Below are 26,930 nucleotides of genomic sequence, written 5' to 3'. Positions count from 1 at the left end.
TGGTTAGCCTGATCTAGTGCGTTGTTAACCAAACTATTTAGAGTAGCCACAGTTACTTGTTCAAAATTGAATAGTTGTCTTCAATGTTAGTAAGTCTATCTTCCAGCGGCCGTAGTATGGCACTCAGATGCGCAGTTAATTTCGAGCATAAGCGATCCTCCCACGACAATAGTTCATTCCTGGATGGACCTGTACCTGGCACAGTGAACGATAAATCAGGTGAATCAAGTACAACGGCTGGACTTAGTGTCTCTGCCTCCTTTGAGCTTTGAGGAATTACTTTGTTTCTTGCGATTTTGGCTGGTCTGTCTCCAAACTTTTTTGCAATAGGCTGCTTCCTCTTAGGAATTGCACCCTTGGAATTCCCATTAAACTGGGGGGTGATCGGTCTGTCCGGGGTTTTTTCTGGGGTGGGTGTGTCCAGTTTTGGAAAGTCTTCCCGTTGGGTTGTTTGGGAACAAGGGGGGGTTGTGGCCAGGTCCTGCCTCGGTGAGTAAATTTGGGCTGTTTTTGTAACATTGACCAAGTGTACATTGCCCAGATTAGTGTGCTTGGGAATCTCTGGTGTTCAAGCATTCGCAAAATGTCCCATCGAGGATCTTTTGGCCATAGCAAGATCCTGCGAGACCCTGCATTCCAATTGTTTAATACCCTGATCAATCGCCACATTGGTTCCAGTTATAAAGTCATCCAATGTTCCAGTGAGTTTCTGGTTATGCCCTTTACTTCTAGACTCCCGTTCAGCCATATTAAAAATGTACAGGTTGACAGAGATCCTCAACTCCACAAAAGGTACTTGCAAGTAGCTAGCTGGATGGTTCGAGGGACAGCCAAAGGGGTGGCCCGGTCCGGTCTCTGCCGGGCTAGCCCGGTGCACACCCGCGCGCGTCCCGCGATTCGCGGAAGCGGGCGTGGCTAAATATGGAGGTGAGGTGGGAAGAGGACCCAGGTGCGGCCGGTCACTCGCCGCTATGATCCCTGGTCCTCGCAGTCCCGCAGGTCCGTTGTTCTGCCCCAAAACAGCGTGTGTCAGGTAGGAGAGCAAAAGTTTTGGCCCCGAGAGTTATGGCAGGAAATATCTCTTTCTCCAAGCGGCACCCTCGCTCTAATCATTTGTGGCAGCTGTAGCATTTTTATGATCTCTTCGGTTGTTGTAGATGTTCTTTCTGGTTTGGCTTCTAATATGGTGACATATGTTGTAGTACCAACCACTACTGTGGTTGCAGTTGCAGTTGCAGTTTATGCTGTGGTCCCTGCTGTTTTTGCTGCTGATGCTATGATTCCTGCAGTTGTGTCGGCTGTGTTTCCTGCTGCAATCACAACTGCGGATTCTGCTGCGTTGCTTAGCTGTTTTAACAACTGCTGTGACTTTAGTGGAATCCCAACTGCTGATTCTGTAGTTTTACTTAGCTGTTATAGCAACTGCTCTGACTTTTGTGGTTGCACCATTTGCTGTTGCTGTAGTCTCTGTTGCTGCAACTGTTAATGCTACTCTTTTCTTGCTGCGATGCCAAACGTATTTGCTGCTATTTTCACATCTGTGATATTCCCTGTTGTTGCCAGTGTGATCCTAGCTTTGGTCCTTCAGTGGAGGCAACTTCTGTTTTCTGGATTCAAAGACATTAGTGAATGAGCCCCACCTCAACCTCAGAAGGTTAACCACTGGCATTTTGTGTAAAATAGAGTCAGACTTGAATCTCTCTGACTTATGCATAAACCTTACTGGGAAAAATGCCTGACTTATCGCCAGACCCTGGCTCTGGATAACATCTCTACCATGAACATCTACCACTCATGTGAACTAACAGCGATCCTTAAAAAGACTCAAACATAGAGGTTCATCCACAAGGCCTGAAACTCTGTAGGTCCATCAGTCCATAGCCTACCTCCAACTGAAATTAGCTTAGATTAAAAAACGCTCAAGAAAAACTAGTTATTCACATTTTGACTAGATATCTACCTCACCACGCGGATTGACAGAGACCGGTTCTCACAATTGGCAGTATCGAACTCTTGTATTTCCTGCCATTCTGTAATCGTTTGTTTCTTTAGTGCTTTGAATTGGAAAAGATTATGGTTGTCACTATACAAAATTCCTAAATACATTTTTTTAAAAACATTTTTGCAGGCACTTTGATTAGATAAAGCACTCTAGACCTTTTGACATTGGATACACAAACGTTTATTAGAAGTAAACATGACATCTTTCCATACAATTAAACGTTTTTTTTATTTCAATCCTATACTGTAGTCAAGGAAAAGCACCAAAGGTGGGACACACAATACTAGAAAACACAAAGTGTTGACCACATGGTTCGTTCTTATATTTCAGAAGCAGACGACAGAAAAAGGCAGTATTTGAAAACTTTAGCATTCATTTATGGCTATTTGGGTAGCATACTCTAGTGAATTACCCTTTAACAAAACATGTTCTTCCTCAACCATTAGTCTTCCTAGTTTGTAGTAATATCAAACTTACCAACTTAGAGAGATGGTGATCTAACTCCAGTTCAAAGCAACAGCATTCAATAGACTTGACAAGTGGACATTTCAACCCAAATGAGGACATATATATATACCTGAAAATTATGCATCCCACCCCTTCTTGTAGAACCACAATATAACAAAATACCTTCCTAATAATTGGCTATGAATAAGGAAATTGGCCTAGTGAACTATGGCAACCCCTGACAGTGGTTCCAACTAGACAGGAGTAAAGGATTGCTAGACCGCACTCATGACGCGCTCATGACTAGAGAGAATATGCTTTGATCTTGGACAAACACATCTAACACATTACAGGGGATTAAATGAGGGACCTGGTGCAATATGGCCCCCCTGCAATAGCCCCTCACCCAAAAACATTTATAAAGACTAGAACAAGTTCCTATCTGGATGATTGTGTGTTCATTTGTTGACTGATATCAAGTGAATGTCTCCTCACTGCCACAAACCTGACCAACACACAAAGAACATCTGGACAAATTACAATCCTAGAGGTAATGGGAATTCATTTGGGTTAACTTGAGAAAAATACTCAGGTTCAAACCCCGGGATGGTGATTGCTTGCAGGGAGGAAGGTTGGTTATCAGTCCTAGAGACATACCAGAGATGTTCCTAAACCTCAACATGCTCCTGGTGTGTGAATGCTATCATGGCAAGATGTTTTGGCATATGCCCAAATGGCAAGAGCTAGAATACAGAGAATATGAAGGGTGGGCCACAGAGAGAGTCTACTGTTATCAACTGTTTACACATAGCAACTTGAATAACAATTATACATATAATGTTTGGATATTGCGCTTGAAGTATGTATGTATGAAGTAAAGTTCGGATCCTTCTTTGATGGTAGTTGTTTTTTGTGCCCAAAAATGGATGTTACCAGTTTCTGTTGAAGGGGTTGGTTGATGAGGGAGATGGTGTTATCCCCAAGAAGAGTGGGATTCTTTGGAGGGTCAGACTAAGGCTCCTTGCGCATTGTTACTTTCACACTGCTGAAGACCTTTCCGAGTGCTTCGTAGAGAGGGTCGCAGAAGGTGTGGATGCAGAGCGAGTAGATCCGTCCTACACACTGAATTTCAATGAGGTAACTCTTGATGCAAGGTACCACCGCCCAGATGTGACAGAAAGAGATAAGAGCAAATAGGATGCCCCAGATGATAGAGAGAGGGATGCCAAAGATGGTGGAGAGCAAGCGGTAGCACCAGTACTTGGTGACAGTGAAAGTGGTGAAACTGGCCTTCCAGACGCCATCCAGGCTGTAGGTGCCTTCGGGCTCGGCGATAACATCTTCAAAATCCACCTGGGGACAGAGAGAAACAGGAGATATTAACTGAAGAATAGAGCTCAGGAATACAAGAAAAAACAGAAAACAAGTCTGGGCACAGTATACACTGAGGCTGAAGGTTTGGTTATACACAAAGAAAGTTTAGTACATTACACAGGGAGGTCAAGTGGTTAAGGATTTGGACTGTGCAAAGTTACGGAGCCTCACGGCTTGAATCACTGTACATTTTTTCTCAATCTTTGCCAGATTGACTAACCGTAAATCTGAAATAAAAATGTTATGGAAGCAGATAAGGAGTCTTGCACACCAGTAGGAACTGCTGTCCTCAGAGTCCAGAGTTATAACTGCCTTTTTTTTTATTATGGCAACATGCTCCTTCTATAGCAACTCAAACAGATGATGACCGGAATGATGAAGTGGGGTGAACAACCTTTACAACGAAACTTTTACAACGCACTACCATTACAACGCGGTCATTACAATGCAAACCATTACAACGCATTGCGCTGGGGGCGCTCTAGGATAGGGAATAAGTTTAATTTTCTATCCAACACCTTCCCTAGTGTCCACGGGGACTGGAGTTGGAATAGAAAATTAAACTTTTCACTATCCAGCACCTCTAAGCGCTATGCGTTGTAAAGGTATGCGATGTAAAAACCGCGTTGTAAAGGCAGGCGTTGTAATAGCCTGCGTTGTAACGTCATACATCCATGAAGTGGTAATGGTGTACCCAAGCATGGGTCCTATTCTCGATATGCCACTGGATTCAAGCTAGCCTGGCTAATGAGGGGTGATACCCCAAAACCTGCCCCAGGATACTTGTTTTCCGACACTGGGAGGACCTGGCCAAGAAGTTCGGGCAGGACGGTTCCCATGAGGAGCAGGGTTAAGACTGATTTCCATGTGGCTGGGTCCAAACTGGAATGGCATGGGGAGCAACAAAAACAATGGATTTCAACAAAGATGTCTGACTGGGGTGAATTTTTGACAATGATCAGCATTCCGTCCATCATCATTTTGTGTTGCAACATGCTCCTTCTACCAGATCTTTCTGTCTCAGGGCAAGACTTCAGAAATCAGGGAAAGGTAATGACGTGGTCGTGTTCCTTTCATTATGTTTTCACAGCTGTAAATGGCGGTGGTGAAATTCAGTGGGTACTACTCGGACATGCCATTGCCTTTCGTAAATTCGAAGTGACTGACCCTGAGACTTCCAAGGCCCTGAAACAGAGGACTGCAGTGCTATCAAAACAGATCTCTGATGATATGTTGCAAGGAACATCTGCATGCATGAACTGGGCAAATGTTGACCACAGTGCCTCAGGCCCAGCTCACCAGACTACACAGGTGTAATGAAAACTCACTAAGCCATACATGGGATTTGAATAACAATCCACACACTAGTGGAGGGTAGACCATTCTAACAAGGACTGTGGTAAAGCACATCTATAGCGGCATTCGAAAGGCTATGGCATCCATGTCACAACAATGTATGGGGGCTTTAGAACATGACAAAAATACAAAGGTGATTTCCTAAGACCTCGACTCCTCTGGCAGCCTTGTCACTGAGCAGCTGGTACACATGGAAGTGGGCTACAGATACAGCACTTCATTGATAAACTCCTGTGTGCCCATCTCCTATTTGTTCACCTTGTGATGAGCGTTGCCTTGGCAACCACTGACAAACTCTGAAGATATTTATAGAGCACCGTATCCTGAGCTGAGGGGCATCAAGAGGCACTCTGTTTACAGATGCTCATCCGCGGTACGGGGATACAGTTCATTCATGCAGATGAGCGCGGCAAGTGGCTGCGTGGGGACATTTGAGAGCCGAGTCCAAAGTCACTGTGGCAACCATCAGAAAGCTCCAACGTAGAGCCGATGATAGGTGAGTCATCAATGGGGGGGTAGGGGAGCTCACCCATGCTGCCCCATCTCTTTAGGAAGCTAAAAGCCTGATGTATCAAAGGGTTTTACCCATTCTGTGCCTATGGGGAAATGTGTTGATACATATGACCCTTAAAGACTGGTACAAGGTACTTTACTTCTGCAATATCAAATGTGGGGGTTCCCTTAAGTTACTGCAGCATTCTAGGGAGGAAATATAAAAACTATTCTTTTAACATAAAGATAGGATGGATTTTTGTGATTCATGAGAGTGACAATTTAATTAGCCAGAGATTTCCTCTAAGGTCAGGGCTTTAAGTGAGCCGGGTCCTGGCGGTACTCAGCACCGGCAATTCTAAAAAGCAGGTGCCGAGATGGGTCCCTATCGGGCTCTCCATTTTTGCCCTCACCCTCTGTGAAAAAATACATTTTAACTCTGCAGCAGTGCCGCCCTTCACTGCCTTTGATGTAACTTCAAAGATACTCGTTATAGTTATTTCAGTGTCTCATTTCAGAACTAAAGAATTTTCAGATATATGTAACATAGCCCAAATTTTTGCCAATTTATCTTATGCAACTAACAACCATTGACAAAGCCAATAGTCCTGGCTTGTTGTAGGTGTAATGTTACTTGTATTATATATCTGGATGCAGTGACAGAGGCAGCAAAATACCAGTCAGGCAGCACACCCTGCTAAACACAGGTTTATAGTTTAAGTGTTTTTAAGCCACGGCCTTAATTACATCGGCCACGCCCCTTTGAGAGAACCCCCTCCCCCCACAGCTTTTTTTCATCCCAGTTAAAGCCCTGTCTAAGGTCAAATTTATGAGGAAGGAAAACGTCCATATGATAAATCTTATAGAACCTAATTTCATATACGACCTGTAATAAAGGGAGTAAGCAGTACTCGCCCACTCACTGCTCGCTAACTCTCTCATTTCATACCTGCATTGTGGTGTCTATTTTAAGAGCCATTTTCTCCCATCAGGCAGCCGGTGACTAAATGCCAGGCGTATTCTCGGCATCAAGAAGCCAGCGTGCTGCCAAGCCGCAACGAGCAATGCGGCTGAAATAAATTGTGCTAATGTCACGGCGCTAGGAAAACCAAGCAGCGTTTGCCTGTCGAGTGGAGATAACCGAGCCGCGGCACGTGCTGCGTCCCAGCTCTGCGGCGGCCATTTTCACATTCATCATGTGCCGCAGAGACCTCGTCCTCCCAAAATGAGGACAGGTTTATTGCCGCTCCTCCTACGCGACGCTTTATAATCACTCAAGTATTTCAGCGAGGCCTCCAGAAGACAAATCAAAGTTACCGCAGTGAGGACGTCGAATGACATAAGTCTACAACACGCGCGCTGGTATTTGTCAACTATATTCAAATCAACTTCGAATTCATTGCTCCAGATGGGTGCCTTGGACCAGCTACAAACCGCTGCAGAGATGCGAAAACGGAGCCAATGCCTGCTTGCACCATCTTACTGCTTGTACAGTGAGAAATGGGTTTGTTTTAGCTTCTATTCATACACATTTTCCCAAATGTACAAAACTGGAGGTAACACATTGTGAAACAAACGCAGAACGTTTTGTTAATAAATCATTACAATTTAAAACATAAAGAACATGATTTTTTATTTAAATGAAGCAAATAGATATTTAACCTCTATTTGGTTTGCATTCATAATAATAATGGTGGGTTGCGCTAATTAAATATTCAGGAGGAGATTTACAAGAAACTGATACATCTGTAGAGATGCGTCAGTTTTCCTGCGCCAGCCTGTGATACCCGGCGCCTTCATGGATGCGCCATATTTAGAATACAGTGCACCATGGCGCAAGGACTGTCGGATGCGTCAGAAATGCGGACACCTCTGTTGGTCCAAAAGTCATGCATTGCTGGAGTCATGTCGCAAGCACGGCACAACTGCAGCAATGCATGGGGAGGCCTATACTTATTGTGCTGTGTCACTCCTTACGCCTGCTTCAAGCAGGCGCAAGGTTTTGATGCAGCGGCGTCCCAGAAGTGGCGCTCTGAAATCTTGTAGATTTCACTGCGTCACTTTAATGAGGCTTGCCTGCTTTGGGACGCCCACCCTGCTACACCTGACGCAGGTAGAATGTGAGGCAGGGCTTTTAAATGTGACGCATCACCCTAGATGCGTCACATTTTAAATTGGCTGCATTGTTTACGCCAACACTGCGTCACAAAAGTGACACAACAACGGCACAAAAGTGTCACAAGGGGCTTGCAAATCTTCCCCTCAATGTTTTAAAAGCAGAGAGAAATGTCTTTGTTGCATTCCTTAATATGTGTGCTCATGAAATACAGCAAATTCAGTTTGCTCTGGGTTTTGCACTAATGCAACAATCAGCACAGTGTATTTTGTGCAAACGCTGTTTGCTACATTCCCCACTGGGCAAACATCTAACAAGTTGCAAAAGACCGTTTGCTCGATTTCTGCCTCAGTGCAGTTTATTTAATTAGGCCCCTTGCTTTGTGCTGAAGGATCTGAACTGGAGATCTCCTCTACTGTAAAACGTTTAAGGATGCCATTTCCTGTCAAAACATCAGGGCCCTTATTTATGAGGCCTTGCGTCAGTTTTGCGCCGCCGGTGAGTCACTTTTTGTGACGCACCAGCGGCGTAAAATATGCGCCTTGTTGCGCCATATTTAAAAAGTGACGCATCTAGGTAGATGCGTCACTTTTTAAACCCCTGCGCCACATTATACCTGCGTCAGGTATAATGTATGCAGAGGGGGGGTTCCCCCGCAAAAAGCCTCGTAATAGTGACGCAGTGAAATCTATGAGATTTCACTGCGTCACATCTAGGACGCCGTTGCGTCAAATTTTTGCGCCTGCCTCACAGCAGGCGTAAGACTGACGCAGGCCCTTTCATATGGGGCTTGCCCCATGTGAAAGGAAGCATTGCTGGAGTTGCGTCACTTTTGTGACACACTCCAGCAATGCGTCACTTTTGCGCTTACAGATACGTCAGAAATACTGACGTATCTGTAAGTCCTTGCGACATGATGCGTCATACATTAAATATGACGCATCATTGGTGTCGCAAGGAGTGCGCAGTGAAAAGTGACGCATCGCTGTTTTCACGCAGCGATGCGTCACTTTTCATAAATGAGGCCCCAGGAGTAAAGGAACATGTGATGTGGTGACATGAGGCCACTGCCTGCCTTTTATGCATGTTTGCCAAAGAAGTCTACCAGAGCCTCTGTATATTGTGATTGACCCTGTGACCACAGAGCCAGATGCCATTGTGAGATCACTGAACTGTCAAGACTTTGACTGTCACAGGGTATCAAGGCAGTGGCGGCTGGTATTTACCAGAGAGGAAGGGTGCGTCCCGGGAAGGTCGGGGAATGAAAAAAAAATGAAAACACTTACCTGTTGCCGCCTCTCGTTCCTCTTCAGCCTCTTCCAGGGCAAGAAGCACCCGGCTCCCGGCTTCTTATAGTCAATCACAATGCTGCAATGCAGTGTTGCGATTGGTCTGAGCGCCGTGGTTCAGCTCTCAGCCAGGGAAAAGGAGGCTGGGCATGTTCTGCACCCACGCTGTAATGCAGCACATGCAAAGTGTGCATGACGGTTTGGACTGTCCGAGACGGCCGACCAAAGCGTCTTGCGCACTTCGAGTGGGAAAACCAATCCTGCCCTGCTCTGTGAACGGAGCAGCCCGCTCCGTCCCTACCTAGCTGAGCAAGGACAGAAAATGAAATGATAACAATAAGTTATTATCATTTTATTTTTTCCTTCTTGTCCTGCTCAGTGGTGCGACGCTCCTCCTCCGCCTTAGTGCAGGATTGTTTATGTGCAAGGAGGGACACCTTCCTGAACAAAAACAATGCAACGCAGATATACTTCGGTCCTTGATGTAAACATGGAGGTAAGCTCTGAACTTATTATTACTGGAAAATATGATTTGCAAAATAAGAACATTACAGACAAGGTCAAATTGGTGTTCTATGGAGTTTTGCTTGCCCGCAGGGAGATCTGTAAATTATGGGTTTCACCTACATCCCCAACTCTATTAGATTGGGTAAAAGCTATGAGATTTATTTATTTATTTATTTATTTAGAAGTTTTCTATAGCGCTAACAAGACCCGAAGGTATCAGAGCGCTTCACAGTAGAGGACAAGAAAAAGAGAACAGCATGAGACAAACCCAATAAAAGCAATCGGCGAGAGACAATTTGGAAGGAAGAAAAGTTCGGACAGCAGGGCTTCTTGGTGCTGGATTCAACATTACCGCAAGGATTCTGGGGTGTTTGCAGCTCCAAGTTATCCACAACCAAGGGAGCGGATAAGGCACAAGGATTTAAGTTGGCTCTTGAATTCTGCATAGGACGGTAGAGTTCTGATGTGCGGGGGGATGGCGTTCCATATTTTGGGGGCATTTCCTGAGAAAGAGCAGTCCGCAGTTCTCTTTCTTCTGGTTTTTGGTAGGATGAGCAGCAGGGAGTTAGAGCTTCTCAGATTTCTGGCTTGGCCTGCTTTTTTGAGCTTGTTAGCCAGGTATTCCGGTTTGCCGGTGTGGAGGGCCTTGTGGGTTAGGCAGGCCGTTCTGAAGGTACTTCGCATTTCCGCAGGGAGCCATTCGAGTTCTTTGAGTGCCGGGGAGATGTGGTCATATTTTTTGCAGCCTGTGATCATTCTTGCTGACGAGTGTAGTGTTGTTTTTAGTGGTGCCAGGTGCGATTTGGGGATGCCTGTTAGGATTGAGTTCCCATAGTCCAGTCTTGATAAAACTAGAGATTGCGTGGCTAGTTTGAGGTCCTTGTTGGGAATGTAAGGTTTAATTTTGTTCAAAAGTCTGAGGTTGAAGAATGCGCTTTTCGCTGAGTTCTTGATGTGGTTTGTCAGGGTTAGTTTGGGGTCTAGGGTGAAGCCCAGGGATTTAACAGAGTCGGCTAGCGTGAGGTTACCTTTGAGAGCATCGATCGACTTTAGCCACTCGGTGATTTGAGGGTTATCTTCTTTGTTTGAGATGAGGAGTGTTTCTGTCTTGTCGGGGTTGAGTTTCAGGTGATTCTTTGTCAGCCAGTCTTGCACTTCATTTAGGACATCATTGAGTCTGTGGATGTCTTTGAGAGAGGAGGTTTCCAGGTAAATCTGCGTGTCATCCGCGTAGAGGTGGAAGTGGATGTTTGCGTTCCTGAGTAACTTTGCGAGTGGTTCCATGTAGATGTTAAAGAGCTGGGGGGAGAGCACTTATCCTTGAGGGACACCCTTGTTAACTTGCTGGGTATCTGAGGTGAAGTTCTTGATTTTTATTAATTGCGAACGGTTATGTAAAAAGGAGGAAAACCACTTGAGAACTACTTTGCCAAGGCCGGCTCTTTCTTGAAGAGTCCTGATGAGGAGCTTGTGGTCCACCGTGTCGAACGCTGCTGAGAGATCAAGGAGTATGAGGAGGCAGCACTTGTCAGCGTCAAGAGATCCATGGATGTCGTCTATGATATTCAGCATCGCGGTTTCAGTGCTGCGGCCTTGTCTGAAGCCAGATTGGAGGGGGTCCAGGAGATTGATGTTGTCCAGATGTTGAGTCAGTTGCAGGAGTACACAACGTTCAAGTGTCTTCGCGAGTAGAGGGAGGTTGGATATCGGTCTGAAATTGTTCAAGTCAGTTGAGTCGAGACCGGGTTTTTTCAGAAGAGGAGTGACTTGTCCCATTTTTAGACAATCGGGGACCACACCGCTTTGTAAGGAGCTGTTTATGATTCTTCCCCAGATGGGCGCTAAGGTAAGCTTCATTTTTTTTATTAAAGATGGGGGAATGGGATCTGAAGTGTGTGCTGAAGGTTTGGAGGTCGAAATCAGCGCGATTATCTCAGTTTCCTGGACGGGGCGAAAGCTTAGCCAGGGGGAGGGAAAGGAGTCGGGTGGGAGTGCCACTGGGGAGGCCGAGTAGCTCTTCTGGAGGTGTGGGTTGTTGATGTCTAGAGATAGTTCGATTTTTAGGACTTTATCATTGAAGAAGTTGGCAAAGTTGTCACAGAGTTCTTTGGAAGCCTGTAAGGTTGAGGGCAGGGGCTTTGTTGTTTGTTGTCTGATTATGTTGTAGAGTTCTTTGGGTCTGTTTTTGGATTTGACCAATGCCTCGCGGAGATACTTTGCTAAATTAGATTCTTTGGGTCAGAAAAGGAGACAGCACAGATTTTGGTTACCTTTTTTACAACACTTTGGTTAAGGGGGGGAGACAATAAAAATCCGATGAATAAGGTCTTGGCCTATCTCGCTGGCAGCCTTTTTGGAGGCTATACAGATAAGGTAGCAGCTGCCGGAAGATTGAAGCCTCGGGGCTTTTCGGCTAGTATGAAGTTAGAGGCCTAACATCTACTGGGTGGCAGCACAAGCCTTTGACGTTAAAGTCGGCGTATGAGATAAAAGCCCATGGACGCTATCATTTTGAGTTTCATTTTGGTATATGGGTGGCTAGGAGGTTAATGAGGATTTTAAAAAAGTAAAAAAAAACAACAAAAAAAACGCAGATATACTTCACCATATTACATGCGTGCCTGTGTTGGAACTAAGCTGCTAAAAGGGTGCCAGCACAGATGAAAAGGCAGGAATATGTGGTATTGCCTAAAATACAGCACATTCCTGCCCTTTCCCTGTCTTGCTGCACTGCGTAACTTTTTCATAAATAGGCCCCTATGAGTATCAGAGAACTTCACAGGGTATATATCCCGGGAGATAGCCTTAGAGTCTTCATCTCCAACATGTGGATCGCGAGCTACCAGAAGCTCACAGGCTGGTTGGAGTAACAAGGCTGTTTCTGGGGAGCGGGAGGTTTTGGGGGAGGGGGGGGGGGCAAAGGAGCAGGATTCATCCCAATCTCTTGTTGCATAAACAAGTGTGCTACTGCTTCCTTTTTAGGAAGCCTGAAATTAAATGAGTTGGCGCACATCATTTGTAAACGTCTCAGAAAACTGCCCTAAAAAGTGTTGATTCAATAACTTTAGAGTCAGAAGGCCCGATTCACAGAATGAACTTAAGAGTAAAGACTCAATCCTAAACTTACTACTTTTGGCATTCACAGAATGAACTTACTACTTTTGGCATTCACAGAATGAACTTACTACTTTTGGTATTCATAGAAGTTAGGATTTTGTCTTAAGTTTGTTTTAAGACAAACTTAAGGCAAAATCCTAACTTCTGTGAATACCAAAAGTAGTAAGTTCATTCTGTGAATGCCAAAAGTAGTAAGTTTAGGATTGAGTCTTAAATTCATTCTGTGAATCAGGCGCATTGAGAGCATCTCTATATTTAAATGGCTTCTTCTCTCTTGCCATTTCTTTTTCTTTTCCTTTATTCCTTTTTCTTTTACTTTCTTTTTTCCTTCCCTTTTTTCTTTCCCTGCCTTCATTTTCTTTCCATGTTTTTTCATTTCCCTATATCACTTTGTTCTCCTTTTTCTTCCTTTTAGTTTCCCTTTCTTTTCCCTTTCATTTTTTCCTGTTTACTCTTTCTTTTCCATTCCCTTCCTCTTCTTTCCCATCTTTTTCCTTCTGCTCCCTTTTCCTTCCCTTTCATTTTCGTTTCCTTCCTTTTCTTTCACTTACCTTCCTTTTCTTTTCCTTCATTTTCTTGCCCTGTCCATTTTCTTTCCTTCACTTTTTTCCCCTTTCCTTTCGTTCTTTTCCCCCACTTCTTTCATTCAGTTTTCTTTTGCATTTCTCACTTTCCTTCTTTCTGTCTTTTTTGTCTTCCTCATTTTTCCTTGATTTCTCTTTTTGCCTTTTTTCGTTCTCCATATCTTTCTTTCTTTCTCTCCTTCATTCCTAATGTACCTTTCTTCACTTCTTCTTTCCTGTACCTTTTGCCTTCTTTCGGAACTGTTCTTGCCTTATTTAATTTTTTCTTCTTTCTTTCCTTCGTCTTCATCTCACCTTCTTTCCTTTCCTTTTCTCCTCCCTTCTCCTCTTTGGTTCTTTGTTCCTTTTCTGCTCTTCTTCAGATTTTTTCTTTTCTCTTTGTCTCTTCTTAATTTCTTAATTCTTGTATCTCCATCTCTCTTCTTTCTCTTCCTTTCATTTGTACCTTATTTTCTTTCATTCTTCTCCATATTTTCCTTCTCTCCTTCATTCTTCCTTCCTTCCTTTCTCTCCTGCCTTCTTTCTATTTCTTTTTTCCTTCCTTTCTATGTTCCTTCTTTCTTTTCTTTCATTCTTTGTTTCTTTATTTGTCTCATTGTTTACTTCCTTCATTTTCAATCCCCCTTCACTATTCCCTTCCCTCCTCTCCTTTCTTGGTTGCTTATATTCCTTCCTTCCTCCCTCTCTGTACATACATCTCTCTAGTCCATATATGATGCAGTGATTCAGAATAGTTTACCTTTATCAGAAATAGCTCGCATGAGTAATAACGTTGTAGACCCCTGCCCTTTGAAGGTAAGCTAGTTAGAAGCCAAAAAGATACACTTCGGTAGGGAGTGGGTTTAATCGTTTGCAGTGACAGCAGCGAGAGTCCTACACAGTTCCCCTTTTGGAGAAGCAGAAGCCCCATCACCAATAGTCTGACATGACCCTTTTACCTTCACCTCACACAGAACATTTGTCATGGAGACCACTGATTAAAAGGGCTCCGTGCTACAAGGATGCGGTTCCAGGAATCAAAGTGCTCTGTGGAAATAAACGGGGACCAATGTAAAAGCAATCATAACAATTTTAGATTACCTATTGCTGCTTTCGTAAATTAAAAAAAACCTGGATAACTGACATGATTGTCTTTTTAAGCTAGTTAAGACAGCTGCCCAACATGCCCTCATATTTAGAGTTTGAAAAATTGTCCAAAGCAAATGCACCTCAGGGGTTTTAGAGCTTCACAGATGCAGATCACACGTATTCTAGGCTCCTCTGTTTGGCTGCACCATCTGCATCCCATACCATCTTCAGCATCATTGTGACTATGAATTAGCGGAGAAGTGTGGCTCACTGGTTAGAGCGGCAGACTCTGAAGCAGAGATCAGGCCCGGGACCAGGGTTCAATTCCCGACACGGCAGGGTCTTGGGCTCAATGTCCGTGGACTTGATAATTCTCCCCTCAGCGCCTACTCTAATCATGGGTCCCACGCTGCAACTCTGGGCAATAACTTGCTTAATCTCCACAACGGCCCCTACAACACTGGCATGCCTGGCTTCACCTTGGGGGTGCCCAGGAGGGGCATCTTACAGGGAGAGCCAGGAAGGGTTCCACAGCGTTCTACAGCGCCAGGATGCCCTGTTGCGGGGGCAGCTGTGCGCTTTACAAGTGTACATTTACATTTTACTATACCAATAGCACCTTAGGGCAATAAGGCAAAAGACATTCTCATGCGGATCATAAGTGTATACTTCGCATGGTTTGGTAGGGGCAGATTCAGACGTTCAGGTAGGGTGCCAGGGGTGTAGAGATTCACAGCCCAGCTGCCGTGAAATGTAGCTCTTAGATCCCTGAGGTCCTGATCCCATGAAATTATCTTTGCTGATTTCATTAATAGCTTTGCTGTCGTTCTCCGCGGTAAGGTATTATTTATTTCATGGTCCGCACTCGGGACCTTAATAAAAGTTGACAAGAGAAGGTCACATGCAGAGCCGGGCCCCTGGAATTTCTTTAATTATGCCAATTGGCACCATTTTCAGGTTTGACAGTATGAGACAAATTTGGTCTGCAATACCAAATCCTGCTTTGTTAATTTAAATTCCAGTCTTATTTGCACTTGGCTAGTGCAGGATGGGGGATGCAGACAGATGGCGATAGCAGATACATTGTTGTTTATCTAGCCACTCATATAGTTGATCTTTAAACGCCATTGCACCATAAGTTATTGTTGGCATCAACTTATTTGCCATCCCCGTCAGTAGTGCATTGATGGTTTTGCATGCAAGACTTTTCTTGAGTTGGCTCATCCTGCATATCAGATGTTTCGCCATCGATTTCAGGGAGCCTAACTGAGCTTTCCTGCCCCCACTTTCATTGAGTGTAACACCAACACATTTAAATCTAGTAACTCTTTCGAATTTTGAGCCTCAAATGAACCAAGCACCTTTTTATCAATCAGGTTGCTACCAAATATCACCACTGTTTTTGTCTTCGTTAGATTGATGACAATATCATTAACTGCACAGTATTGCACAAGTGCTTCAAGCAACCTCTGGAGGCCAGTTAAGGTGTTATTAAGTACCACCATGTCATCTGAGTATTGTAGAAATTTATATTTTTTGCTTAATCAAATGGGGCAAGCAGATCCTAGGGAGTACTTGATGACTATCTATGTCTGCCATATACAAGTTAAAAAGTATAGGGGAAAGGATACAGCCTTGTATGAATCCTTTGTTTGTACTGATTTTCCCTGAGGTTGCAAAGTTAGCTGAGAGTTTAACTTTCCTCACGTGTTACTGTATAGTGATTTTATGGCCTTCAGGAGGTGTGATGGTATCTACCACTTCCTTAGCTTTGCCCAGAGCCGCCCTCTTGGGATAGTATCAAAGGCTTTGCAAAATCGATAAATGCTACATCAAGAGTTCTGGTCTTGGGGAGCATAGCTTCATGGATCAGGCAGGTTAAGGTTAGGAGATTATCCTCGATGTTACTATGCCTTTGAAACCCAGTTTGATGCCATGAAACTTAGAGCGAACCTCTCGTCCTTAAAGTCAATCTCGCTACATTCATTTATTTATCCATGATCCAAGGACTTAAAAGCGACGTACTCCATGTCCTTCGATCTCAGATTTTCCTCGCCCGGAAGTATAGCAGCTAGTCGTAGGATGTTCTGTCTATTCCGGATGTCCCATTTCCCCTTTGACACATCTTCTGGGTATAATGTTATGCTGGGTTTAGAAAGTCTAGGTATTCTTGCAGGGTGGCCAAGTCACAAAGACTGCAAGGCTTGGGTGTAGAGGTGGAGAGGTCTCACAGTCAGCAGCAAGCTTGTAGGCAGGGGGAGGTGGCCGGAACAGGTCACACAATCAGGCACATGTGTGATGCATTTTCAGGGGGGCAGTGAAGTTTGGGAGGCATGGGGTAAACAAGTCTACAGGCCCAGAAAAATGAAAGCAGAGTGACTGCACTCCTAACTGCTACTCTTGGAGGTGAGGGGGCTGGAAACAGCTCAGCGAGTGACAGAAGATACAGGCAGACCATCCCCTATTATACTGGTCCACCCCGTTAGCTTCTTCACTCTCCCCTGTTGACTAAATTGCCTTCTCTCTCTCAGGAATATGTGTAAGGATGTGAGACAGCTCCATTCCCTTTCAGCACTCTTGGGTTAGACTGGGCAGTGGCAACAGGTCTCTTGATCATAGCAAAGATCTGCAGCTCAACCGTTCTTATGACAAAATGTGGAGGAGCTGAGCCTGTTGGTCTGGACTTGAATTTAAGATAGGGTTTTAGAACTCCAATCTACACCCTCCCCTTTGCCGTTACAGCTACGAGGTTTTGCCCTTGGTTCTGGATTATGATCTACACTTCTTAATGTGAGACAGTCACGTTATACTGCCTGCGAACAGTCCTTCTTCAGTACAGTTGTACAGGGAAGAGGTGAATTGACTCAAAGGAACAAACTATCAACAATGGCCACGCACATGTAAAGTTGTCACTAAACTAATGGAGAAACGAAGCATCACAAAATACATATATCTTCTAGGTGTTCCACGGCACTCTGATTTGCTTGGGGTTGGCATCCCGTAGTGCCCAAATTAGATGTACTGGAGCCAGATAATATCCCAGCTCATCAGGATGAGCTGCTGGGCTCTTGTTTCTGGGGCAGATAAGGTCCCAGAATGCATGGCGGTGGGCAGGTAGCAAATCTCCTTTGCATAGATGTATTGCAATAGGGATACTCTTGGTCACAGTTTTTTCGGCATTGTTCACCTGGACCATTATTGACCTGCTAAAACTGGCTTGATCCAGTTAAAGTGAACACAATAAATCTTCCTGCTCCATTGAAGATGATGTGAACCTAAATCAGACACTCATACTTGGTTTACAATGGCTATAGTGGGGTAGAAAGTCAGGGAAAAACATGGGTGACATACATGACTTAAGCCATCTGTCTCTAAACCTTTGAATCACCCTGCAAATGTGTGGCTACATATATGGAAGGGGGCATACACAAGGGTCCATGCTTATTATGTATCCAAATACTACCTCATACATAGCTCTAACATTCTGGGGCAATCAGGACCCTATCTAGACAGAGTATGCATTTTGTACAGGGAAAGCCAATAGGCAAACTCCTAAAAAGGCATGCACATCGCGACTAAAGATCATCTTCTACCAATTGCTAGTTGTGTACTGACCTAATCATTGGGTCAGTAGTCACCCATTTTAAAAGGCAGGCCAGTCTGGTTGCACAGCTAGAAAAACAACTTTATTGCACAGTAAAACTGTGTTGGCAAGATTGGTCAAATGAAGCCTTGATGCTACATGATGAAAGCATGGCAAAATGGGGTGTAGGATACTCTACCGGAGGATTCTTCTCTATATTTAGTCATTCCTCCAGAAATCAGGATTATCAGTCACCACCTACCGCTAAATCAATGGAGCATAGTTTGTAGGAAGGGGGACTTGGGTAGGCATTACCGATACTCACCAGTTCGGAAACACTGATGGAGTGCAGGGGGTTTATTGAGTGCATTTCTGATTGCTCTCATAGGTAAGAGCTACTCTTTCATCTACGGACCTCCCGAAGTCTTTCAGAATTCTGACAATCCCTGAAGACCTGGCTAATCAGCTAATCAACTGCAACCTGCCACAACAAAACCTACAAACCTTTGACATTTTCCACTTATGTTTAGATAAACTAACCATAACATGTGATCTGGTCATGCGCTGCTTATAGCTCCACACATGACATCACCAATGACATTTTAAGTGACATCATTGATCAGTGGCGACTCCTCGAGGGAGCGCTGCAGGATGGTGGGGCGGGGCAGGAGAGGGGCAGGATGGGAGGTAGTAAACTCCGGAATGCGGCACGGCAGAGTTGTGTATATAAATAAATTAATGAAACTAATTAAATTGCGTGCGCTGCAACGCTAAATTGGCGATGCAGTGCGCAATGTTATTCATTTTATCCATTTATATACACAACTCCATTCAGGAGTTTACTACCCCCACCCTGCCGCTCCCCTGCCCCTTCCCAACACCCCGCAACACTCCCTCAAGGAGCCGCCACTGTCATTTATGACATCAATGCTGAAATCTCAAATGATTTCATTGATGACATCGCTGCTTATATCTTAAATTATATCATTGATAACGTTGCAGGGATTCTGGGATATCTGGACGTTGGAATGTAGGGGCTAAGTCTCTCTACCACATCAGTACCTGTAGGCCAAAATCCGACTAGCTCACAGTGCTTCACCTGAACTCCTAACCTTCCCTGAGTCGCAGGTGATTTTGGCAAACATAGAACATGAACCTCTAGTCCCCTAGGGAACCATGGAAACAGATCATCACCTTTCGTTCCTCACTCATGCATGTCCATAGCAAATAAAAGAAAGACATGAAGGACGTTTACAACATATTTATGGAAACTATCATAGTCCATTTTGAAGGAGATGTGCTGCGATAAGTAAACAAATACAACTAAGAAAAGTAATCAGTATTATTGCCAGAGCGTATTCAAGAACCAGCCTAACCATGGCAACTAATATATGTGTCTAGGCCTACCTTCACTATGTGAGCACGGGAATACATTAGTGATCTCTGGGATTAGCAACAGACCCCATACCTGGTGGGCATGGTAATATGGTCCAACTCACAGGAGAAAACTCAGTTTGTGCAAGGCTGCTGTTTCCAGGATGGGTCTCCCTGCCGAAATTCTCCTCTCTACCACCCAAGGGGACGAGACATGGCTTATATGATACGAACTACTGTGTTAGAAAACTGCTGCCGCACTACCGTGTTCTGTCTAAATTTTTTAGGAGATATTGTTGACCGGGCACAAGGAAACTGTACACCCTGTTGTTCGACCCTGTACAAAATGTTCAGAATGAATCCCAAGAAGAGTCACTGAATAACAAATAATATGTACAGCGTATTTCTAAAAAGCATCATGTCACGAAAACAAATGTATTATGTGTGTCTGTGCAAAGTAGTGGCAGGCTAAAACAGCTAATACGTGAAAGTAGGGGAGAACCAGAGGGGCCCAAAATGGAAATCACTACAATGACATCACTGATAATATTACTGATGGTTTCACTTCCCTTTACAAAATGAGTAGATCAATACTTAGTAAATATCTTGCCTCAAATAAGGTTATATCTAATGAGGTACTCTTTGCAGAACTGTTAATTTGAGAATAATACTGCACAGAGCAGCAAGATGATGATGATGGTGAGAGTAACTGAGAGAATCAGAGACCCAGAGAGATACAAGCAAATGCCAAAACACAGTTTGTAGTAGAACACATGTGACAACTGTGAACTTTGATTTCATTATTTTTTTAATAGAGCACCTCATTTGGGAGTGTTGGTGCTTCACCAACTCGTTCACAACCTGCGGGTTTTCACTTTCTGATGGCAGTGAATGGACTAAGGCAGCATTTCTCAAGCTGTGGGTCGCGACCCAAGCCGATTTTTGGTGGGTCATATAAGTCTGAGCAATAAATAAAGATGCCTTTAATTCTTTGTTTATCTTGACACATTTGCATATCCTTCAAAGACAGGTGTCAAAGGTCAAGTTATGTCTTCTGACCAATTAATGCTTCTTGTTTTAAAGTGTTGATTGGTGTTTACTCTTCTTTCTCTGACAGGAGTTTGTTTTTAAACGGAATTATGTGGCAATCTTCCTCGAGTATAGGTGTGTGAAAGAAAGGCTATAGAATGTAATTTTTTTTGCAACAACCAACAAAATGGAAATACCTGAAAAAGAACTATGGGCTAGATGTAGGTAGAAAAGATTTACCAATTTTTAATTACCGAATTTTACCGATTCGGTAATTAAAAATCGGTAAATCTAAGGGGTGGGTATGTAGGCATTCCAGATGTGCTGGAATACCGATTCGAAAGAATTCGGTATTTACCGATTCGGTAAATACCGAATCGGTAATGCCCATTCATTCCAATGGGCTTTGAAGCCCATAGGAATGAATGGGCATTACCGATTCGATATTTACCGAATCAGTAAATACCGGATTCCACAAGGGTGCAGGGAGTGTCACTTTGACACCCTCTGGCACCCCAAAAATAGGCATGTGTGCCATGTGGCACACAGACATGCCCTAAGGGCAGGTCTGCCTGTCACATGGCTAGGTGTGCATGCACACCTGAATTCGGTATTTTAACTCCCAATTGGATTGGGTGGTAAAATACCGAATTTGTAGGGCCTTTGGGACTCAGAAGAGTCCCACCTACATCTGGTAATTACCGAATCGGTAAAAATACTGATTCGGTATTTTACACATTCTGTACATTTACCGATTCGGTAAATTTACAGAATCTGTAAAATCTGGCCCCCTACATCTCAAGATGCCAAATACCGGTCGGAAACGGCCGAATTCGGCCGTTTCCGACCGGTATTTGCCACCTAAATCGGGCCCTATATGCATTCAGCAGTTGAGAAAGCAAAAACGAAGCACATTTTTTTGTAAATCTGGAATATGCTGTAAACACAGATTTTAATAGGATGAAAACAAATCAAGACACTTTACTAAGATTGACATAAATATTGACAGAAACCCAATTTCCACGCACTATCATTCGTGTGCTTCTATTCCCAAAGGTATTTTACGAGTAGTATCTTTACAACAGCGGAGTCTCTGCACACAAAAAGAAAGGACAGTCCTAACTGGGCCCTGTGTCTTTGGAAGTACAGTGGCTATTCCATTGGAAAATGTGCTGTCTGTAAATGACAGTGGGCAATCACATGATACTTCGGTTACATTCATAAAACGCCCCTCCTCATGTCCATTAAAGGTAGGTGGGTTACAAGCGTTTGGCATTCTAAAATGTGGTCGTGGTTCTAAAAGCCCTGGGCTGGGGTAACAGAAGAATTCTTCTCACTAACCGTGCAGAAGCATCCCCTGTAGGGAGAGGCAGCAGCCTGAGAGGAAACCCACAGAAGTAAATGAATATAAAAATAAGTAAATAGGAGTTCCGATGCTTAAATCCCTCTCTTAAACAACTGGCATCTAAAAAGTCCTGGCTGGGAAAAGAGGTTAGCAGTGAGACCTGATAATCCTTTTGCAGCTGTCAATAGCTATGTGGATTCTGTAAATACACATGACATCATTTGGAAGGTTATAATTAGGACTGGCTAAAAGAGGTAGTTATGGGGAGGTGCCTGCCCTTTCACCCTGCAAGAAGCTGAGTGCTCTAAGCAGACGGAGGTTTGCGAGAGATAAGCACTGCTAAATCAACAAAAAAATATATGAACATTGAAACAGAGTCCTCTTTTTTAGACCTTTCTTTGCTGGCTAAAGACAAAAAAAATTGCCAGCCACGTCCCCGGAAGACCTCCTTGTGGCATGGACACAAAAAAACACGGTGGATACTGCTGCTGAGCATTGGTGTTCCTTGGCCTAGGGTACTATTTGATTTAACTTGAATGATCAATTCATCCTCATTGTACACGGTGGCGGCTGCTATTTGACGAGAATGGTGAGGCGGGGGTTTAAAAAATAAAAGCATTTACCTTTTTGCCGGCTGCCACCGCTCCTTAGACTTCTTTAGCGTCCTTCTTCCTGCAGTATCGGCAGCAGGAAGCACCCGGCAGTCAGCCCTCCGACAGTCGATCAAAACACTGCATTGCAGCGTTTTGATTGGTCTGAGCGCCATGGATCAGCGCTCAGAAGGGGATTGTGAGGGTTTGCATGTTCCGCACCAGGCTGTGTAATGCAGCCTGGTGAGGAAGTTGCAGAGTGCGCAGGACTGTTCGGCCGGCCTGATAGGGCTGGTCAAGCAGTCATACCCCCTTAAGGAATGAAAAACACTCCTTCCCTGCTCTGCCCAGCGCCGCCCCGAGGGCCACTGAATTCAGTATGAAAAATACAATGATAATCATTGTATTTTTCCTTTGAGCAGTGAGGCGACGCTCCTCCGTCATAGCGGAGAAGCCGCAACTGATTGTGCATTCGTCTCTCCAATGGGAGGGAGAGTGAGCTTTCAAGGCGAGGCTTAATTTTACATTTACCTTCTCTATTATTTTATTGCTTATAGCTAGGCACAAAAAAACATTTCTTTTATGCTAACTGAAATCTTGCATAATTTCTGGCATTTCGCGTAATGCCCATTATGCAAAATTGCAGAAATTACAATTGCATAATTGAGTTGTTAGGATACAAATCTTTTGCGAGAATACGGGAGCACAGGAACAAGATAAACCATCTGCAGTCGGACAGATGTTCGCATCACGTGCAATTTAGAGCTATTTTCTGTAGCATCAAATATGTCCTCACTTCCATAATGTATGACTTAGCATTTTAAATAATGCAGCCAATGTGCGATTTGCATTTCACTTAACTTTGCTTAATTTTTGGGATACTTCAAGTAACTTCCACATAGGAAATGATGTGAGTTTCGCAGAGCCCTACATATGGCCTCATAGAATGGTGCTATGTTAATTATTTAATAAATATTCTTTGCCTGCTAATTACGGTTATTTTATGTTGATTACGGCTGCATGTTTAGGCGGCGCAGGGGGTTAGGTGATAGGGGTGCCTTGCACCCCTAGAGGCGGCTGGTCCTTTCCCAAGGAAGTGTTCACGTCCAGGATCTATGCAGGCATGAACAGAAAGCCTTGTTTAGATGAACTGTCTTCCGAATGGCCCCAGACATAGACGAATGTAGTCCTACAGACAGTACAAGTTGGAAATTCCAGCTGACCAGTTGCAAATGGTTTCTGCTTGATAAACGAGTGGCACGCTAGATTTTTTAAAGTGAATTATACATGAGAAGTGGACAAAAAGGACATTTCAGCGAGTAAAAAAACAATCCTCTGAAACCAATAGATGCAAACATTCAACACACATACCCATTTCCATGGTGCAACTGGAAATTCATAATATGTGCGTTAACCTAAGGGGCAGCAACTGGAGCCAGTAAAAACTATTTGGAACTGGTCAACTGGAACTCTGACATACAGAGGAAGCTACTGATGGTAAATTGAGGCTGATGTAAGGATCTGCAGGCAAGTGAATCCACTGATGCCACTCTAGTCTCTTCTTGAACATTGAAACCCTCACTGTCATTGTTGTTCCCCTACTTCTGTGGGAGCTTGTCTCCACCCATGTTCTCTCTACTCTCCCCTAACCTGGGATACTCTGCTCCACCACACACTTCCTGTCCAGTCCCTTGCACAGGAAGTGGTGTCCAGTGTCATGGCTATGGACTTCGGCTATTTTCTGCCAGAAAGACCTTGGTGCAGGCTCTTGTCCTAAGCTGGCTGGACTATGGCAATGCGCTATTGGCTTCTCGTCGCCGAGTGGATGAAGAACAGCCGTCTGAAGCTAAACTCGGGCAAGACAGAAGTCCTCATCCTCGGCTCCACCCCCTCGGCCTGGGACGACTCCTGGTAGCCTACTGCACTGGGAGCAGCACCAACACTTACCGACCACGCACGCAACCTGGGGTTCATCCTCAACTCCACCCTCTCCATAACAAAGCAGGTCAACGCCGACTACAACGGATTCAGAACGCTTATGCACGCCTGATCCTCGACATCCCTTGCCGCAGCCACATCACACCCTACCTGAGAAATCTGCACTGGATTCCCCTCAACAAGAGGATCACCTTCAAGCTCCTCACCCACGCTCACAAGGCACTCCTCAACACCAGACCAGCATACATCAACAGATGACTCACCTTCTACACCCCCAACCGCCAGCTCCGCTCTGCCGACCTCGCCCTCGCCACCGTCCCCCACATACGAAGAACGACCGCCGGCAGCAGATTGTTCTCCCACCTCGCCGCCAAGACCTGGATCACCCTCCCCATCCTCCTATGGCAGACCCAGGACCTGCTAACCTTCAGAAGACTACTCAAGACCTGGCTATTCGAGCAGTAGCAGCACCCCCCTCCCCCACCAGCGCCTTGAGAGTGAGTGAGTAGCGCACTTTACAAATGCTCTGATTGATTGATTGATTGCCAATGAGCTACTATTGTCAAAATTGCAGGTCGTGCAAAATACAGCAGCAGGGCTGATTTGCAATCGACCGCCTAGAACAGCCTGCGCTCCCCTTCTAAAATCTCTTCGCTGGTTGCCAGTAAAGAAAAGGATAACATTCAAAATGTGCTGCTTAGCCTACAAAACCCGGCTGGGCAAAGGTCCTGAGTATCTGTGTCAGAGCCTCAAAAGCTATCACCCTGCTAGGAATCTGCCTTCCAGTGAGAAAAGAAATACTGCCAGTCCCTGGTATTTATCGATCTAGGTGTGGTGGAAGGTCTTTTTCTTATTTGGCCCTCACCCTCTGGAAAAAAGTAAAATTTTCTGTCAGAACCTGGCCGGATTACAACATATTTAGGAAAGCACTAAAAACCGAATTGTTTTAGATCTGATTTTACCTTTCTATACTGATGGTGCACCGAGGAACCACGGTCAGGTTGATTTGTGCACAATACCAAATTAAATCATTCATTCATTCGTAGGGTCCTAATGTCCTCAACACATGACAACACATAGATAACGACAAATTAAAAGTGCAAGCTGCTAACAGACAGATGCCGACTGGGCAACATACACAGATGATGAAAAGGATACATTGAAGTGGGGGGTACTCAAATCTACGTAATGAAATATCACAACACCCACTATAAAAGTATCAATCTCAGAAGAACAGGAGCTGCAGTGGTCCATTGATGATACATTTCTCTTTTAAATATGCATGCTGTGCTTGCACCACCCTCCTCTGCTTACATCATGTGTTTTATCTTTGTAATCACTAGTAAGTAAATCTAAGAGTCAGCACACGTGGCAATTAAAATCCAAACATCCTACTATCTCAGATGGGAAGAACAGGACTCATTCTGCTGAAGACTGCCAGACTTGCATGCCCTCTGGATGCAACGTTCCACAAATGACACTTCTGAAACAATGATTGCAAAAGAATCAGTCAAGACAGGTGTGTGTGTCCACAGCTATTAATATTCTGCATACAGTGGACTGGGAATAGCTCTATGCGGCAAGACATCTTTATTGGCTCTCTCTTAGCAACGGATCTGCATGACAGTCACATCCCCATAGCCCACAAATGTACAACAGTTATCACCGTGACATGGCCTTGCAGTATGGTGCTTCCGTTTCACTGCAAAAGGAATAACTAACCTTTCATCCCCAGCCTCAGCAAGCAGTAAGGAGTAATACTGACAATACAAAGCCACAACAGGGCAAAAACTGAGAATCTTCAACACTGCCAGACCATATTGTGCAAAATCGGAAGCACTGCTGGAGGAACAGTGCCACAATAAAAGGGTATAATGTACATTATGGAAATGTGGTTACTGGTTGAGGTGGTTGAAACCCATCTCTAGCTGCAACCACCATTCTTATCAGGGAGGAACGTAAGCAAACCCCAAATTAACCTGTGCTTAACCCTACAGTTGCTCGACACAAAAGCAGTCAGGCTTGACTTAGAGGTAATGAGTAAAGTATTCATGCAGCACTTCAAACAGTAATAAAGGGACAACCCAACATGAGAAAAATCCCACACCAGTTTAGAAATGTAGAGTCAAATTAAAATTATTTGATACCAAAATAGCAATAAACTAGTCAGCAGAACAGAAGGCATGACATTTTAAGGACTTAAGTGAAAATAGTGCCTAGGAGCACGACTCACCAAATGTGGTTATCAAGTCACTCTGGCCCAGAACAAAGTCTCACGTTCAGGCTGATTGCTGTGATGGTCGGCTGGATACAGGGACCAGTTACACCCGCTGAAAAAAGCACCATAAATCCTGATTTGCAGAGCGCTGCGAAATCCTGCGACGCTGGTGAGTCATGCAGCGGTGGTTTGAAGGAAACTACAGGGCTATAATGTAGAGTCCAGCATCGTCGTCGTGGATTTTGTTGATAACGGGTTTGTGATGTGAAGTCCTGCATTTAGGATTGTAGATCATCTGCAGGTCTGAGGAAGCTGCATGACTGTGAGGCAGCGTCATTGTCAAGGATGCTACAGACGAAGGGCTGGTGATGCAAAGGCCTGCAGCGAGGAAGTGTCGGGCAGCAGCGGTTCCAAGATAGCTGTGGGCTGTGATGCAAGTCCTGCATCAGGGATGTTTTGCACAGCGGCAGTTCTGATGCGCCTGCAAAGAGATGCATTGTG

General features: G+C 44.4%; 1 protein-coding gene across 1 annotated transcript in view; it reads right to left on the bottom strand.

Annotated features, from left to right (window-relative positions):
* Positions 1–2,158: 2,158 nt before the first annotated feature.
* The window catches only part of CAV3 (caveolin 3), a 74,008-nt gene continuing 49,236 nt past the window's right edge, over positions 2,159–26,930 (bottom strand). Inside the window, exon 2 of the mRNA XM_086939224.1 lies at positions 2,159–3,802. Coding sequence (XP_086795350.1) covers positions 3,461–3,802 — 342 coding nt within the window. The 3' untranslated portion in view covers positions 2,159–3,460. The remainder of the gene's footprint in view (positions 3,803–26,930) is intronic.

The sequence above is a fragment of the Lissotriton vulgaris genome, chromosome 9, assembly GCF_964263255.1.
Source record: "Lissotriton vulgaris chromosome 9, aLisVul1.2, whole genome shotgun sequence".
Classification (NCBI taxonomy): Eukaryota; Metazoa; Chordata; class Amphibia; order Caudata; family Salamandridae; genus Lissotriton; species Lissotriton vulgaris.
Note: the sequence above shows the minus strand (reverse complement) of the source record. Positions and strands in the feature narration are given on the sequence as shown.